This window comes from Corvus hawaiiensis, chromosome 6 (assembly GCF_020740725.1).
Source record: "Corvus hawaiiensis isolate bCorHaw1 chromosome 6, bCorHaw1.pri.cur, whole genome shotgun sequence".
Taxonomy (NCBI): domain Eukaryota; kingdom Metazoa; phylum Chordata; class Aves; order Passeriformes; family Corvidae; genus Corvus; species Corvus hawaiiensis.
The window spans coordinates 36,353,661-36,369,446 of record NC_063218.1 but is presented as its reverse complement, the minus strand read 5'-3'; the positions used below and the strand labels follow the sequence as shown (position 1 = coordinate 36,369,446).

Here is a 15,786-nt window from a genome sequence, read left to right as displayed (position 1 = left end):
AGTTAAAACTACCAATTATTTTTTACCTCATTTCAATGTCCCACAATGCTGCATCATCACTTATCCAGGGATTGGAAGGCTCAGCAGGAGTTATAAAGGGGTCATATTCCACATATTGCTCTGTGTAGGCTATTAAACTGGCAGGTAAGAAAAAAAAAAAAAAAGAAAAAAAAAAAGAAAGAAAGGGTTTGAATGCTCAGTCACACGTCAGAGAGGTACAGCTTTTCTTTTTATCCTGTTGGGGTTTTTTTGTCTTGGATTTTTTTGTGTGTGTGCTTCTTTTTATTTGTAGGGATTAGTCAGTTTCTCAGCAACCACAGGAGACCCTTTTCCCAGGGATGATGCATGCAAGGATTTCTCCACAAACAACCACCAGCTCACTGCAGTGTTTTCCTCAATAGCAGCATTTTCCTCCAGCTTGTCTCTGTTCAGATGCCTCCAAAAAGCCTGATGAGGCAACAAGTGGATTGCTATGGCAGGACTTCCCCCAGAGAGCCATGGGAAGAATATGAAGCATGTGTCATCCTGTTCATTTGCTGCATATTACTATTGCCTCTCACCCTTTTCATTTTTGCAAACTTTTGCACCTACATAAATTTATGCACTATGAGAAACTCACCTAAATAGGGTCATGGGCTGCAGCTACAAATATGTTTAAATCTTCAGAGGATCACAGTCCTGAGCATCAAAGCTTTGCCTATAGATCATTTTTTAGTTATGTTGATATAGTATTTATACTAATGGCACTACTGTAAAATACTTCCACAGTAATAATTAACTTAGACTATAATAAATTATATGCATGTTGGAAAAACACCTGGCCTTTATACTGGCTTGCTGCATGGTGAGTCAGTTAAGGCATATAGCTTCTAATCCTCTCTAGGATGAGATTCAAAGAGCTTTCTGGGAAAAGGACTGTGTCTGCTTGCATAAACGATTCAGAAATTCCACTGGGGTTGGGGCTAAGGGCACATTTTTACAAAAGAAAGATAGCATATATGAAATAAATCAAAAGAAATTTCTCCTAGTCTATACTGGAAATACTCTAAGGCACTTTATTTTTTTGCCTACGACTGCCAAGTAATTAACTAAGTTAATTATGTCTCATCATACTGAACAACTAATGTACTTGCACTGTGATTGTCCACGCTAAACTTTACCTCTGGTCCTCCACATCTCAAAAAGGCAGGCGAACGAAAAGACCCTGTGAAACAAAGGGTCATAAAAGGCAGAAAGTTTCCCTGACTTGCTCTATAGTAATTATTTCTTTTTGTTTGTCCTAGCTCTTATCATGAGGCATTAAAATCATACACTTTTGTAACCACAGCAGGTTCCCATTGCCCCTGAGGGCACTCGGGGCTGTCTCATCTCATTTCATTAATTACATTTCATGACTGCTGTGGGTCAAGGGTTGGAGGAGGGAGCAGCGTCCAATTTCACAGAGCAGCAGCAGTCCCCTTAGACATCAATGAAAAAGAGGGCTGGTTAAAAAAGAAAAGAAAGCCAAAAAGGATCAATCAGGAGATATCTGCTGTGAAACCTGAATTGCTCCTAATAAAATAATAAGAAGGCATCAGAGGTACTAATACAAGTACTAGCAAGAAAGAAAGGGGGAAGAAACTCAAATGAAACAAGGGGGAATTTCTAAGCACATTTTGCTGATTCAGTATAATAGCAGCAGCAGAATCATTGCCTCATTGTCTAAAGGAGGCTATAGGCAGGGGACTCCTAAGGGAAAGCATTTTTGTCAAAATGCAGACCTGGCCTTTTGGGTGATAAACTGTATATCCAGTAGAAGAGGTGATAGGAACACTTGACCGAAGAGTGCAGAGCTTGCCTTGAGAATACAACTGTCTCTCAATCAAGGGGCCTGCTGAGCCTTCACAGGAACTTTGAGAAGCTGAAAGGATAGCACAGATTTTCATCTAGGGAGCTGAGACTGCTTCTGGCAGGAAGATGCTCGTTTTTCCCCAGCCATTTCGGTGATGCTGTCTCTAATGAAATCATACTAACACTGCACAATGCAGTCAGGGAAAACAATAGGTAGAATATACTGATAGTTTTGCTCAACAGTTCTCAAATCTCAACGGCTAAAACTGAGAGTGTGCAGGTCCCAAGTGGGGATGTGGAAGAAAGACTATTTCCAAGGTGTGTGGGGCAGCTGAGGGATGCCTGTTCCCACAGTTGGTACAGATCTACTCCTGGAAGGGGAATAGGGAGGAAGGGAAAGAAAATCTTTAGCAGCAAGCATTTGTCTCACAGAAGCTGGAGATACCCTTTGGAGAGCCCTTCTCTTCTGATGGACAAGGGCTATCCCAAGAATAGCGTGAATTAATGGAAAATAAATACAATTGATCAATTACTATTGAAAGAACTTACATCTTATTTCTGTAACTTGTTTGCCCTAGTGCTTCCTGACTTATTTGCTCCTTGTTACTTCCCTCATCCTCTCTGAAAGTGCCCTTGTGCTATGCTGAAAAATTGGCAGGTGGTGCCACTGTCAGGCTTGACTGTTGAAAGGAGCATGCCAAGAAGTCACCTCCTGTACCCTGATCTGCCACACTGTCACCTCAACTGTCCTGAGAGCAGGGTCCAGTCTGAAAATTGACTTGATAATAACAGCATCTCCTTACACAGCAAATTTGTTCCTAGTGCTTGTATTCAGTGTTTTAGTGGGACTTTGAAGGCTGCACAGGGCTTTTTTCAGGCAATTGTTCAAGTCAGGTCATCCATGTTCATTCCTCCTCACTAGTCCCCACCGCTGCAAAGCCAGTCGACCCATCAGCCCCTCTACTTCCCTCCTACCTGCTCTGCAATGCTCCCCATCCAGGCTGCACCACTTTCCACACGAAGTCCTGGGACCCTCAATCAATATTGCCAATATTCAAATCAGTATTCAAAGTCATCACATGACCAAACACCTCCTCACAAGATTTGAAGACCACAACCATGATTTTCATTCTTTATAATTATTAATAATTATTTAGAAATACAAGGTTCTTCACCCAGAGGGTGGCTGGGCACTGGAACAGGCTCCTTGGGGAAGTGGTCACAGCACTAAACCTGACAGAGCTCAAGAAGCATTTGGTCAATGCTCTCAGGCACAGGGTGTGATTGTTGAGGCTCTCCTGTGCAGGGCCAGGGGTTGGACTTGATGATCTTGATGGGTCCCCTCCAACTCAGTATATTCTGTGATTCTGTAATTTGATTGTTCTCATTTTATTTGCTTTTCTCCTGGTTATTATTTTGCACAGGTTTTGATAGCAACATTTTCTTCTCCAACTTGGGAGCAATTAAAAAAAGAAAAAAAAGAAAGCCCTTTCAAACCAGGAAAATTATTACTGTCTCAGTATATTAAGGTCATTGTAAGTAAATCCAGTACAATGACTTTTTTTGTTAAAGTAGAAGTATATGTTCTTAATTAAAAAGATCCAAAAGCCCAAAACATAAATATAAATGTGCTCATTTCAATCATACAATGTATTGCAGGATTTCAGGGAGGCTCTGAATATTTTCTGTTTAATTGGATACATTTTCATTTTAATTGTTAAACTTCATGAGCCAGTAGGAACTTACATTGGGCCTCTCACCATTTAATTTACCTAGTATAGCACACGCATGCTAACTGCAGGTGCAGGCACTGCAAAGCACATTTCATAGGGTAACCCTGTTTTACTTTGTTTAAATTAAAATTCCTCTATTATTTTTCTAGAAGCAACCAGCTCTTATCATGTTCCTCATGTTCAACACAGTTTTGCTTTAAAAGTGATGTCACTGAAGAGCATGACTATCCCTACCTTCACCTCAGTGACCACCCTGCAAATGCGCATAACTTACAAGTACCTAAGTAAATGAACTGTCATACTCAATTAAATTTGAGCTTGTTCTTCACCTATTCATACTTTTCTACCAAAACTAAATATTCTGCAAGTCAAATTGTGCGCCTTGATTTGCTTCTTAGAAATCCACTCCTTAAAATACTGCCTTCAGTAGTCCAGGTACAACCCCAGTACTTCTCTAAGTAAGTGGGAGCAGGAACTGGCCCTACAATCCCAGTATGAACAGAGATGTGAACACCATGTGCAACAAATGCCAACAGCTCCTTCCCTAGAGCTGTGCCAGACTAACAAGAGATGAGCACTGAGAGTTCAGCCAAAAAGGGAAATAAGGGTGTTTTCAAATTGAAATAGGAATGATTTTTCTAAAAGTAAACCCTAGGGTAGTGAAGGGGTGGGAAACAAGTCCTGCAAGGGTTTTTTCTTTTGCTTCTTCTCTTTTGCAGTATTACAGGTCCTCATGTTCTACCTATTTTTGCTCAGTGGTAGAAGAGTACAGAAGTGTCAGCAGCCAGCAAATAGGCAGCACAGCTGGGAAAGGAGGGAAAAGGATTGATGCACAGAAAGGGGATCAAGTCTTTGCACTTTGCTGCCTGCTCTGTTCCTAGAAATGCCAAACTGGAGATGAGGAAAGAATGGGATTATCATCAAAATGGGGACACTCACCTTTCTGCTACTTTGGACATCTTTAAACAATGTCTCTCTATCTGCATGTTCAGAAAAGTTATCTGAGGAGAGAGATAACAAGGACATTAACAATCCATGAGTTCTACAGCACGCATTGACAATATCCCAACACGCTCTTGATTTCTCTTTCCAAACAGCTTGAAAGTAACTCAGAAGGAAATGGGACCCTTCCCTAGGTATCAGAAGCTTATTAACTGCTTCCAATAGGAGTCTCCATTTCCAAAGGCTAAGCCCTAGGGGAAGCTTCAGAAGACATAATTAAAGTAGGAAAGACACATATTTAGGGCCAAGGTTCCTAGACTACTCAGGGTGCAATATGATCTTTTTACAACCACATTCTGCTCTCCCATTTCTCTGACTAACCAGCATCGCAAGACCTGTAACAGTTTTACAACACACTTTCATTCTGCTATGAACCAGTTCTTCAGCCTATGATAAAAAAGCTCAAGAAATGTAGCATCCAGGTTTAGTTCAGAAGACCACCCAAAAAAAGATTGCCTAAGAAAAAGTTTTAAAGCTGCCTTTAGTAAAACGCTGATCTAGTGATTCCCGTTTGTCTTTCAGTGAGGGCTGCTTGTTGCAGCAAAATAATTTTGAGGGAGAGCTCTTCATGCCAGGACAAGGATATGTGAGCTGGCTGGTCATTCCTTGGCGTGATTGTGCAAAAAACTTTTTCCTAGTTTCCTAAAAGCTCTGACTGTACAGTCTAACATTCATGCACTGAACAATGCCCTTCCTCAGCACTCGTCCCCAGCCTGTGCATAGCTACGCTGGCCTTTGCCACTGCCCACTTTTCAGACATCCTCAGTGAACTGGAAATTAACCTGTCTACTGGTCCACAGAGTAACAGCAGATTCAAATGTCAGTGTTACTCATAATACGGATCACCTTATAACTGCACTGCTCAATGAATACTTACTAACACTTTACATTAGGCAGCATCAAGGAGAAGTATGTGAGGATCAAGAACAGGTAAAACATACAATTTTTTTTGCTGGTATCTCAATAACTTCATATGCTTTTTTCTGGTAGCAGTTCTCAGAAGAGCTGCCATACAGCCACCTACTTACTTGCTTCCGGAAATCCTCTTTTGTTGTTTTGCGCACCGGTTGGGAGGGCAGGTGTACAGGGCTTTGGGGCTGAGACTCCTCCGTAACCCCATATACTGACTGTGGGGAACCAAGGAACAAACAGACGGGATTGCAGCATTTTGCTGTTACGCAGTGAGGAACAGTGAGGTATGCAAAGCAGTAAGGTAACAAGCCAGCAATTTCCTACTGTTTATACACACACAGGTCAATAATCATTTGGCCCGGAGCAAAATTTACAGATCAGACTGTGCTTGCTGATGCCTGCGCTTGGAAGGCCTGTAGGCATGTTAAGAGAGGAGTTTGTTTCAAATGTTAAAATGCAGCTGATAATTTTTAGGAGCTCTGAAGGCTGTGTGCATTAACACTTGCAGAATAAACACTGGGAACTGTCACTGGGGTTAACCAAGTGGCAAAAGAAAATACTAGAACCCAATTGTATGCCTCTGTCTTTCACTTGGTTTAATTTTTTGATGTAAAACTACATATTGAAGAAAGTACTTAACCAGGTTAAGTCAAAGGGTCAAGTTCATGTGAACTTCTCTAAACAAAAACCTTGCAGACTGACTTGTAGCCATTCATCTTCAGGACAGACACCTGCACTGAAAGTAATATCATTTGCCCTTTCATTTAGTGCTTTTGCTTTTCAGTAAAATGTCTAACAGACATGTGAACAGCTCTGCTGCAATTTAATTTCCTATGGAAGTTCAGGAGTTCAGTGCCCCGTCCAAAAAGGTAACAAGTGATGAGACGAGAAGAAACAGCCTGAAGCTGTGCCAAGAGAGGTTTAGACTGGATATTAGGAAAATTTCTTCTCTGAAACAGTTATCAAGAAATGGAACAATGCTGCTCAGGGATGTTTTTGAGTGACCACCCTTGAAGGTTTTATTTCAAAGACAGGAACATGGTTTAGTGGAGGACTTGGTTAGGTTAAGGTTTTGAGTCACTGATCTTAATGGTTTTCTTCAATCTAAACGTTTCTACGACTTCATATACACAGAAGAGCTCAAACTTGCTGGAAGTCAAAGTCATCCAAGTTGCTAATGATCCAGCCTTTAAAATGATTAAGGCAGGTAAACACCTTATTATCTGTGCCTAGATAATTTCTTACATGGGGACCTAGGTATTATTTCCAATTCCTTTTAATTTTATGGGAGTGCAGAGCCATCAGACATTTGGGACACAGAGCTCCTTAATGCCCTTCTCGGCTCTACCCATCACCCAGTCAGTATCACTTTGCTGGTAAAATGGAAATAATAAATTCACCAAGGAGAACATAACAGAACTCATACTATCAAAACACTTTTTTTTTTGTTCCTATTGGGTAAATTTCATATACTGTATGTGTCAAGTATGATTTACATTAAAAGAAAACAAAACCAGTGAACCAAACCAACCCCAAACAAGCAAAAACCAAAATCAGGAACTCAAACTGACCTTTTTCACTTTTTGTGGGTTTTTCATACGGCGACACTTTCTGATGTCCATTTCTGTGGTGTTCACACAGCCTGGCTGAAAAGAGATGGTAATCATGTTACTCCTCTGTTTAGAATCTTCATCCTACCTTACCTTTATAAAATATACAATTAGATCTTGTCCAAAACTCTTTCTTGAGATTTGCGTTCCATAAATTACTCTTGCTAAACAAGATACTGCATATACCCAAGGATGCCATGCCAGCATTCAATCCACTTACTGCTAACTTTGGCACCAAAAGGAAATTGCTAACATGGGGGAGCATTTTCTAGGAAGTCTGAGCCAAACTGAGTAAGCTGCTTTTCTTTCACAAGTCCAGTAAATAATTTTCCAAAGTTCATATTTGTCACGTATTTCCAAATCAATAGTTCCATAGGTGCACAAGCCCAGAATGTCTCAAATAATCTTGTAGACACTTGGTGTATTTTGAACTGTGAGGAAAATCCATGTGGTCACTGTAAAGGCAATGTCTTTGTACATAAAACATTTACTAGTAATGAAACTTTTCCTGTCAAAACCTGGAAAGTCTCATCATTCAAAAATAGTTTTACCACAGGCCTGTGCACATCCCAGAAAGCTCTTTCCTGGCTGTCCAAGATCTTTCTTTCCGTTTTATCCTTTTTCCTGTCGATTCTGAAAACAAAAGCATAAGTGAGTATGAGTCAATGTACAAGTCATGCTTTCTTCTTTGATATAGTTCCTAGCTGTGGTTTTTAACCCCAAGACAGAAAGTTTCAGAGATCAACTTTTTTTGTACAGAGATGTCACACTTGCACTTGCAAGGGCACATGCCATGAACAAATTATCACTGATGTTTACTCCAGCATGGGTCAAAAGAGATTTTCCTATTAATTAAAATTTAACAGCTGTTTTTCATCTGGTGAGGAAAACTTTTCCTGGTACCCTGTTCCCATACTCTGATTGATTTGACAGGCTGGAAAAGTTTGTAGTTTTGTCTGTGTCAGGAGACCCACCAGGACTTGTTTGCTCCAGGTGACGCTCCTGGCTGGTGCTGGACTGAGGTCCTCATCAGGAGACCTCACTGCACCCCATTACCCCAGCAGCACCACTGGCATGAATACAGATTGCAAAGGAGCACCTGTCCCAGATATTCCCAGCAGCAACAGCATGGGCAGCACTTGTGGCCACTCCTCCTTAGAGCTTTCAACCCAAAGACTGGCTCTGCCTGTGTGCCCCTATGCTGGCAGAGCAAAGGGTGACAGCACAGGTGACCAGAGCTGAGCTTGCTGCCCGGCCCCTACAAACCAGCACCCACCCAAGAGAGACGTGACTAGGATGGGACAACAGGAACTCAGTAATTCCAGCCCTGATGCAGCCAGTGAACCAACTCACTCAAAGGACACAGCCCAAAGGCCAGCAGAGGTTGTTCAAAGCAACTCCTGGCAGCAGTGAGCAAGTGACATCTGGCACCTCACCCAGCTTTACACATGAGCGCAAAGCACCAGCTTTCAAGATATATCTGCATAGGGACTGGAGGAGGCACATGGAAGGAGGAACAGCCTCCACTTCCAGAGCAGGATTGAATAAAGCTCAGTGTCCCTGTGCTGGGTTCCCACATTGCTGCCACCAGGAAAATCAAAGCAGAGAGGAAAAAAACCCAATCCAACTGTGATTTCTGATCACCAGGTTCTCTCCCACCTGTTTTTGTTTTTGAGGGGCAGGGACCCTTGGCTAAGTCTGTGCTAGAAAGGTATCGAGAGGATAGGAAGCAGGGGACTGAAACTGAAGTTTCTGAGCACCCCTCCCCACAAAAAGACCAAATTCTCCACAGTTTGACATCACTTGCTGAATCTCCCCCTTGCAAGGCTGAAATGAGAAATAAGCTCTGGCACAAGCTCTGTCCCCACACAAAGACAGAGCAGCTACTGTACTGCGTTGAGGACACCCAGCCCAAAACTACCTTTCTGAGTGAGTCCTTCACACCTGGCCAAAGGGGAAGATAAAGCCTATTCCAATCTTAGACACACAGCACACACAAATTGGAAGCCTCTCTGGAGGCTACATGAATTCTCTTCATCGACACTTTGTGCTCAACCCAGATTGTCAGCTCCTGTCTCCGAACTTACTGATAACTCAGTATTTCGCATTTTAAACTATGAAGACCCAAAGCAGCTAGATGCTCTATGGCTGCAGTTTTTGAGCAATGTGGGTATAGCAATGGAAATCCTGCGTGCAAACAAAAATGTGGAAAGCAAAGCAAAACTTGGTAAGCAGGAGGAATGTTTTCAGGTATCACCCCCCCCACTTGCCCCCCCCCCCTTTTAGTTAACTTAAACTTTTAGTTACTGTGAATTACAATGTGAATTCTGTCCCTGCCTTTCTGGAAACCTGAAGACTGAACCATCACGTGAACTGTGAACTAAGAAGCTAAAACCAGCCAGCAAAAAAAGTTGATAGTGCTTATGCATGCTTAGGGTTCAAAGAAAACAGAATGGAGAAAAGATGAATAACCAACAATGACCACAATGAGTCTGATATTTACATTTCTTTCTTAGATAATAATTATATGTTTTAGACAGAACGCAGACTTCTGTTTTGACTTACACTTTTTTTTTAATCTTGGCAATAGCCTTTAAGTAACTGAAAGTACAATTGCTATCCTAAGTTCTAATTTTCTCTTCCAAACGGAGCACTGCTATTCCGGTTGGAAAAAAAATCCCTTAATTACCTTGTAATTTAAAAGATAATTACCATATATTTAAATTGTATATAATTTCAATGTTGCTAAGCAAAGAATTCATCAAAATTCCAACGGGTTAATCAACGATAGAGACATATACCTCAAGCCACACCTTCAAGAAATTATATTCCTTAACTTTTTAGCATCTAATGTTGAAAGAGCAAATTCCTTCCAGTGGAACAGTTTCAGTACTGGTGTCCTCACGTGTCACCTTCAGCAACCCTTCCATTTTATAGGTGACAATGACATGCACAAAATGGACCCTCAGAGTTCTAGGTATTACTTTGTAGACAACAGTACACAGACCCTGGACCATACCCATTTACCAGCAGCAATGAAAACACACTCAAAACATTACAAGGCTTCATACCGCTCTCATAAGGGAAGATGAGAAGAAATACCTGCTGTAAATACCACCCTTACAATGACATTGAAGTGACACTATTTTTAGACTCAGAAATACTCTGCAAGCATAGAATAACACAGATGACAAAATTCTGTTCTTTCCATTCATACAAAACAAAAATACTACACAAATGTAGAAGCACAATGGGCTTGTGAATTACCCAGAGTCCCATGGCAAATACAGGCTTAGGAGCTCCTGACCCACATTTCCATGTATAGATAATTAAACCCATCTTTCAGTTTCTGGCACACACCTTCAAAATTGGCTCTCTCCTGTTTCTAGTCTGCCAGTGATTAAAATTCACCAACACCTTCTGAGCTTAGTCACAGTAAGATTTTGACAAAGAAGTTTTATCTGTACAGAATCCCCTTCCCTTCACAGCTCTAAATACTGGTGCAATTCAGTGCTCCAGGATTACTCACTTCACTTGGGCCTCTGCTTGCATGAAGATGAATTCCCACTTTCTTGCAAACGCTCTCTGAAGTCTTGCTAAGTTTTCCTGTTGAAAGATTAAAATAGTAAGAACAACTAATTTCTGTAATTACAACAAATGCTTGAGATCACATTTAGCATGGTGGGTATTTATTTTATTCTTTTTTTTTTTTTAAGCTGAGAAACTAAAGACATGGAAGTCAGTGTTGGTTTCAGGTGAACTATACTGCAGGCAAAGCAAGGCTGTTACACATCTTTTTGGGCTGCAACCCAAAGGGCCCTGTCAGAGATAAGTAATGGAGTGTGATGAAGACAGCTTGAGCTCTACTATGAAAAAAATTATGGACTTGTTCCCAAAAGGTAACACTGAGAAGCTTTGTGAAGCTGATGACTTTCATTTCTGATAGCAGATGGCTGCCAGTTGCACATTTCCCTCTCATCCTCACTTTCCCTTCCTCTCTGCACTGTTCTCTTCTCTTCAGGCTTTTGTGAAGGTGCAAAGCCAGAGCGTCCCCTGCTTTGCTCAGTCGCGGTCACTGCTGGAAGCATTATGCAGCTGCACAGTTCTGAAGGCTGGGGATTGCCAGGATGATTCACAAAAGGAAATAGCTTGTTTTCCTGAACAATGAACACAGTTACTGCAAAGAATGGCTCCAGATGCGGTTTTGCTCTACATCTGAAGTAAGAGCTCTGGTCCAGACCCGTTACAGAGAGGATTTGGATGGCGATATGGCTTCATCACAGCTCAAGGTTAAACTCAGAACATGGCCAGAATTTCAGGCTTTAATGGCACCCCTAAGTTACATATCCACTCCCTCCCCAGGAATGGAGACCTGTGAGACAACAGGATGCTCTTCTCCATTACAGCTGGTTTAACTCTTTCAAATTTACACTGAAAACAAACACTTGTAGTTTTACTGTTTTTTTATACTTATCACCTTTATTTCAAGAAACTTACTTGAGGCACATGCATTTCAATGTAAGAAGAAATCTTACTATTATTTACTTTAAACTCTTGTATAACACAAGAAAACATAAAGCCTGGCCCTGCTACCACCAAGTCCACGTAACGGTTTCAGTCTGTACACATGGAGCAAAACAGTTAAACAAATGATTTACAGCTGTACTGAACTGTGATGATTTCCTTAAATGTGGCTACAAGGAAGAACAACTTGTAATTATCTGTAAAAGAAATTTTTTTTTCATTATTTTTATTTTGTTTTAAATTACGTTCACATGTGCCCTCTGGAGTACATATGCTAAGGCCAATGAAATATCACCAACTGAAGCTATATTTGAATTGTGCTTATGTTTGACCAATTATAGAAAAACCTGAATGCAACTATACAAGCTTAATCACATCATCAAGACTCCTGCTCTACCCAGTATAAATGGGGGCTGGGGGATTGTCTGTGAATGCTGCAAGCAGAACCTAAAAATGAGATGTCCCCTGACATGCTTTGTAGAGAGCCTCTTTTAAAGCTCCAGGTCACTGCTGATACCTATGGAGAAGCATTCTCCAGCTCCATCTCCAAAACTGTGAGAAGGGCTCCTTCTCACCCCTGCAAGCCTGTTTCTCTCACTTGTGCTGAGCTTACATCCCTTACTGGATCTGCTTCAGCTCCCATAATGCTTAGGAGGAGTTGGTGCCATTCTTATCTGAATGTCTCTAATTAAGAGAACAAAGTTTGAATGCAGAAGTAACTTCTAATTGTGCAATGCAATATTCACAAGAAAAATGAGAGACTGCCAAGATCTAATTATTTACCATCACTGGAGCATTGCTACTCTCAGTAGGCAACAATGTGCAAAAGTACTTTAGCCTCACTGCATGTGTGTGGGAGTATGTGCACTGCTGAACAGCCTTTTGTTGCTTTATGATAGATCTTTGGAGTACTTACAGTTAATTGGTTGGATGTGAGCAATTTTAATGGTTTTAATAATGAAATCAACAATATGCAGAAGAGAAAACTCAGCAAAAGGACATGTACGTGCATGCAGATTATTATATTCCTTCCTTTGTGCCTGTTTGAGATTAGAACTCTTGGGAAGTCTGAATGCACTTCCCGGGTAGACTAGATAAGAGGCAATTTTTGCATGCTCTGCACTGAAAGGACAGAATGGCATGAACATATCTCTCCACGTGCACAGATGTTCCAAAATGGGGAAGGTAAGGAAGAAGGAAAAACTCCAGTCTTGGAAGAAAAAAATCCCACTCTAAAATATATGTGATTATATGCAATATAAATGTTTTCATTGTAACAAACATGACCACAGAAATCCACTAGAACCAACTCTGTAAACAAACCCTCCAACTAAAAACTCCATGTATAAAATTCTGCTATTACACTGTTGAACAAGTAAACAGAAGAAAGTCAGTATGACAGAAAAGCTTCGCTGCTCAGAGTGCTACACTGCTGGTATTCAAAGAAATACACAGCCCTGCCCCTCCTGCCTCCATCTTCCCACTCCTCTCCACCCTGATGTCTGACACTAAAGTTTAGGATATTTTTATTCACAGTAATTCCATATCAGAAAACACGCTCTGAATAAAGTTCAGTGATATTTTTCATATGGCATATTGAAAACATTCCAAGTCTAATATCTGAGAACTTTTGTAACTAGATGTCTCATCAACAATTTAATTGCCCAATGGCACACCTGAAAATCCATCATTTCCCTGTGCTGAAATCTGCTATATAAACCAGGATTTCCTATCTGAAAACAGGACACCAAGCTGAACTTCTGTGTAATTCGCCCCATGAAGGGCTCATTATACAGCAGGTGCATTAACGTGGGACACTGCAAAGCCAGGGACATTCATCAATCACGGTCCTGATGTTGTCTCCACATCAACCTTCACACAGTTCTGCCAACTAAGAAAAAGATATGGTAAAGGCTGTCCCCAGTGCACAAAATGGCAGCATTCAGTTAGCAAGCAAAGCTATCCCTGCACCCCCCAGCTTTAAACTCTAGCAGCAGTGTACCTACGGCTTCATAATCCGCCAGCTCCAGCCTAGCTTTGTTCTGCATGGTCCGTTTGCAAAGATAGATGGCTAAAGGGAGAAACAGAATGGAAAACAGTTACAGACAGATTATTAGTAGTAGATTCTAAAAAAAAAAAAAAAAAAAAAAAAGAAGGAAAAAAGTAGACAGCTCGTTTTCATCAGAAACCAACATGAATCAAGGAATGAGAGGGCTGAACACCCAGCTGACATTGCTTACAGCTCATCTCAGAGGCCCTAAACATCTGGGACATCTCATTTAAAAGTGCTGAGAGCAGATGCCAGGACCTAACAAGAAGTCCAAAAAAGGCACAATTGCTTCTGGATATAGCATTAGCAACCTGTTCCCCTAAGCAGGTTGGGAATATGCATGCTGAAGTCACCATCCCTGCATTTCTTTTCTGCTAAGAAAAAGTAAAAATAAATCAGGATATTGATGCGAAAACAGAAATAAGGGCCAGATCTTAGAGGTATGATCTGAGAATTTTTTAATAAGCTCCATCTACTTATTCTTACATACTTCAAATGATTAAGAGAAGCCCTGTCACATTTTGCTATAGGCACAGACTGCTGAAACTGATGTGGTTTGGGATTCTGAGATTCAAGATGAGCCCAGTGCACACCACCAAACCAGTCCCAGGCTACCTCCTGGGAAAGCCCCACCTGGATCTGCTAGATCATCCCATTTTCATTACAGGCTGAAACACAAGGTCCACAGCACACTCTGGGTACATAGTCAGGTCTGAACGTAATAGAGGCCCAGTGCTACTCATGAAATTCTATTCTACGCTGTTTCTGTAATTTTAACACTCATATAATGAGCCAGTTTTATGCATTGTAACCAGAGCAGACCAGTTCATTTATATTTACACATCTCAAGGGCAGTTTCCTCTGTAAGGCACTTACGACACCAAATGAAGTGAGTCAGTTGTCTCACAGCGTTTTTTCACGCAAGGCAGTGACCTGCCATTAGCAAGTTAGTTCCTCTCCTGTAAGTGGACACATGCAAATAAAAAAAAGTATGAAGTGCTGCTGGGATTTCAGTTTTATTTGGGTCTACTGCTGGTTTGGGATTAATTCCTGGGAAGACTCCATCTGTACAGGCCTCTGCTATGCAAAGTCTGATTATAAGCATATGTTAGAGGTTTCTGGGACAGATGAAAATCTGCCACTACAGGGCTCAGAGCTAATGCAGTTGAAGCTTGTCCAGCTGTGGGTCAGCTCATGGAGGGCTTTATTTTGGGGTGTACTGCTCCACTCAATGCCTCTGCAGCACAATAATCTGACTGCAAAAACCAATTATTTATCTCACACTGCAGGAAAAAGAACAGAATCTCCATTTTCATATTATTATTCTGGTATTTACAGAATACACATTAGGCACAGTTCACACAGTGATTTAGGGTGACTGTAAAATATGGAATTTTTTTGCATATACAAAACAGCATCATGTTTTCTCCTAAGCAGTTCCCTCACTGGGATAAACATGTAAGTCTGTGCTAGCTCCTCTGCAGATGAGGACTGCAAATGAACTATCATGACACACACCACTGCAGGCTACTTCTTTACCCCAGCAAATAACTTCCAGAATCCATAATGATGAGTAATTATTGCACAAGAAGGAAAAAAACCCAAACTGATTATTCAGAGAAGAGTTCTAAACCAATCTTATGAGATAAAAGGACTTCCAGAAGCCCTCATTTTATGACTGCACACATGGATACACTTCCTCTTCCAAAGCCACACCAGGATGCAACAATTAATTTTATCATTTAACTGTGAAAGAAGTGCAGTTCTGGAAGAGACAGCAATATTGCATGCAGACAGCTAAAGATAACAACACTGACATATCTTCTTTATGTATTATCCCTGTCTGCAGGCACTCACATGTTTAAAACACCACGTTGCACTTTATTAGCTCATAAACCATGCTCAGTCTTCTCTTTTACCCTATCATCTGGTAATCTTAAAAAAATGGGAAAATAAGTCTGATGTCATGTATCGGAGAACATTTAACTGTGGGTTGCTGTTAGTTACATAATGGTTTATTGATCAGTCAGATGAGTGCCCAGATGAAGTAAATTTTATTGATCAACATAAGAGATTCAGCAACAGATCAGAGGATGTTCTCCCACAAAAGAAATATTGGTATTGT

At 41.0% G+C, this 15,786-nt stretch overlaps 1 protein-coding gene and 1 long non-coding RNA gene across 9 annotated transcripts in view; one reads left to right on the top strand and one right to left on the bottom strand.

The window, feature by feature from the left end:
- Positions 1-15,786, bottom strand: part of RGS6 (regulator of G protein signaling 6) — a 276,484-nt gene that overhangs the window by 55,788 nt on the left and 204,910 nt on the right. For all 8 annotated transcript variants that reach the window (XR_007204599.1, XM_048308531.1, XM_048308536.1 and 5 more), the window contains 7 exons: positions 13,618-13,682; positions 10,617-10,693; positions 7,639-7,720; positions 7,049-7,123; positions 5,594-5,692; positions 4,503-4,564; positions 27-137 (listed from right to left, as the gene is read on the bottom strand). Coding sequence is in view for 7 of the 8 variants with exons in the window: in XM_048308531.1 (XP_048164488.1) it covers positions 27-137; positions 4,503-4,564; positions 5,594-5,692; positions 7,049-7,123; positions 7,639-7,720; positions 10,617-10,693; positions 13,618-13,682 (571 nt within the window). In the remaining variant the exon portion in view is untranslated. The remainder of the gene's footprint in view (positions 1-26; positions 138-4,502; positions 4,565-5,593; positions 5,693-7,048; positions 7,124-7,638; positions 7,721-10,616; positions 10,694-13,617; positions 13,683-15,786) is intronic.
- On the top strand, positions 5,365-14,661 carry LOC125328220. The gene is made up of 2 exons (XR_007204602.1): positions 5,365-5,495; positions 10,804-14,661. It is a non-coding gene; the product is annotated as an uncharacterized LOC125328220 (long non-coding RNA).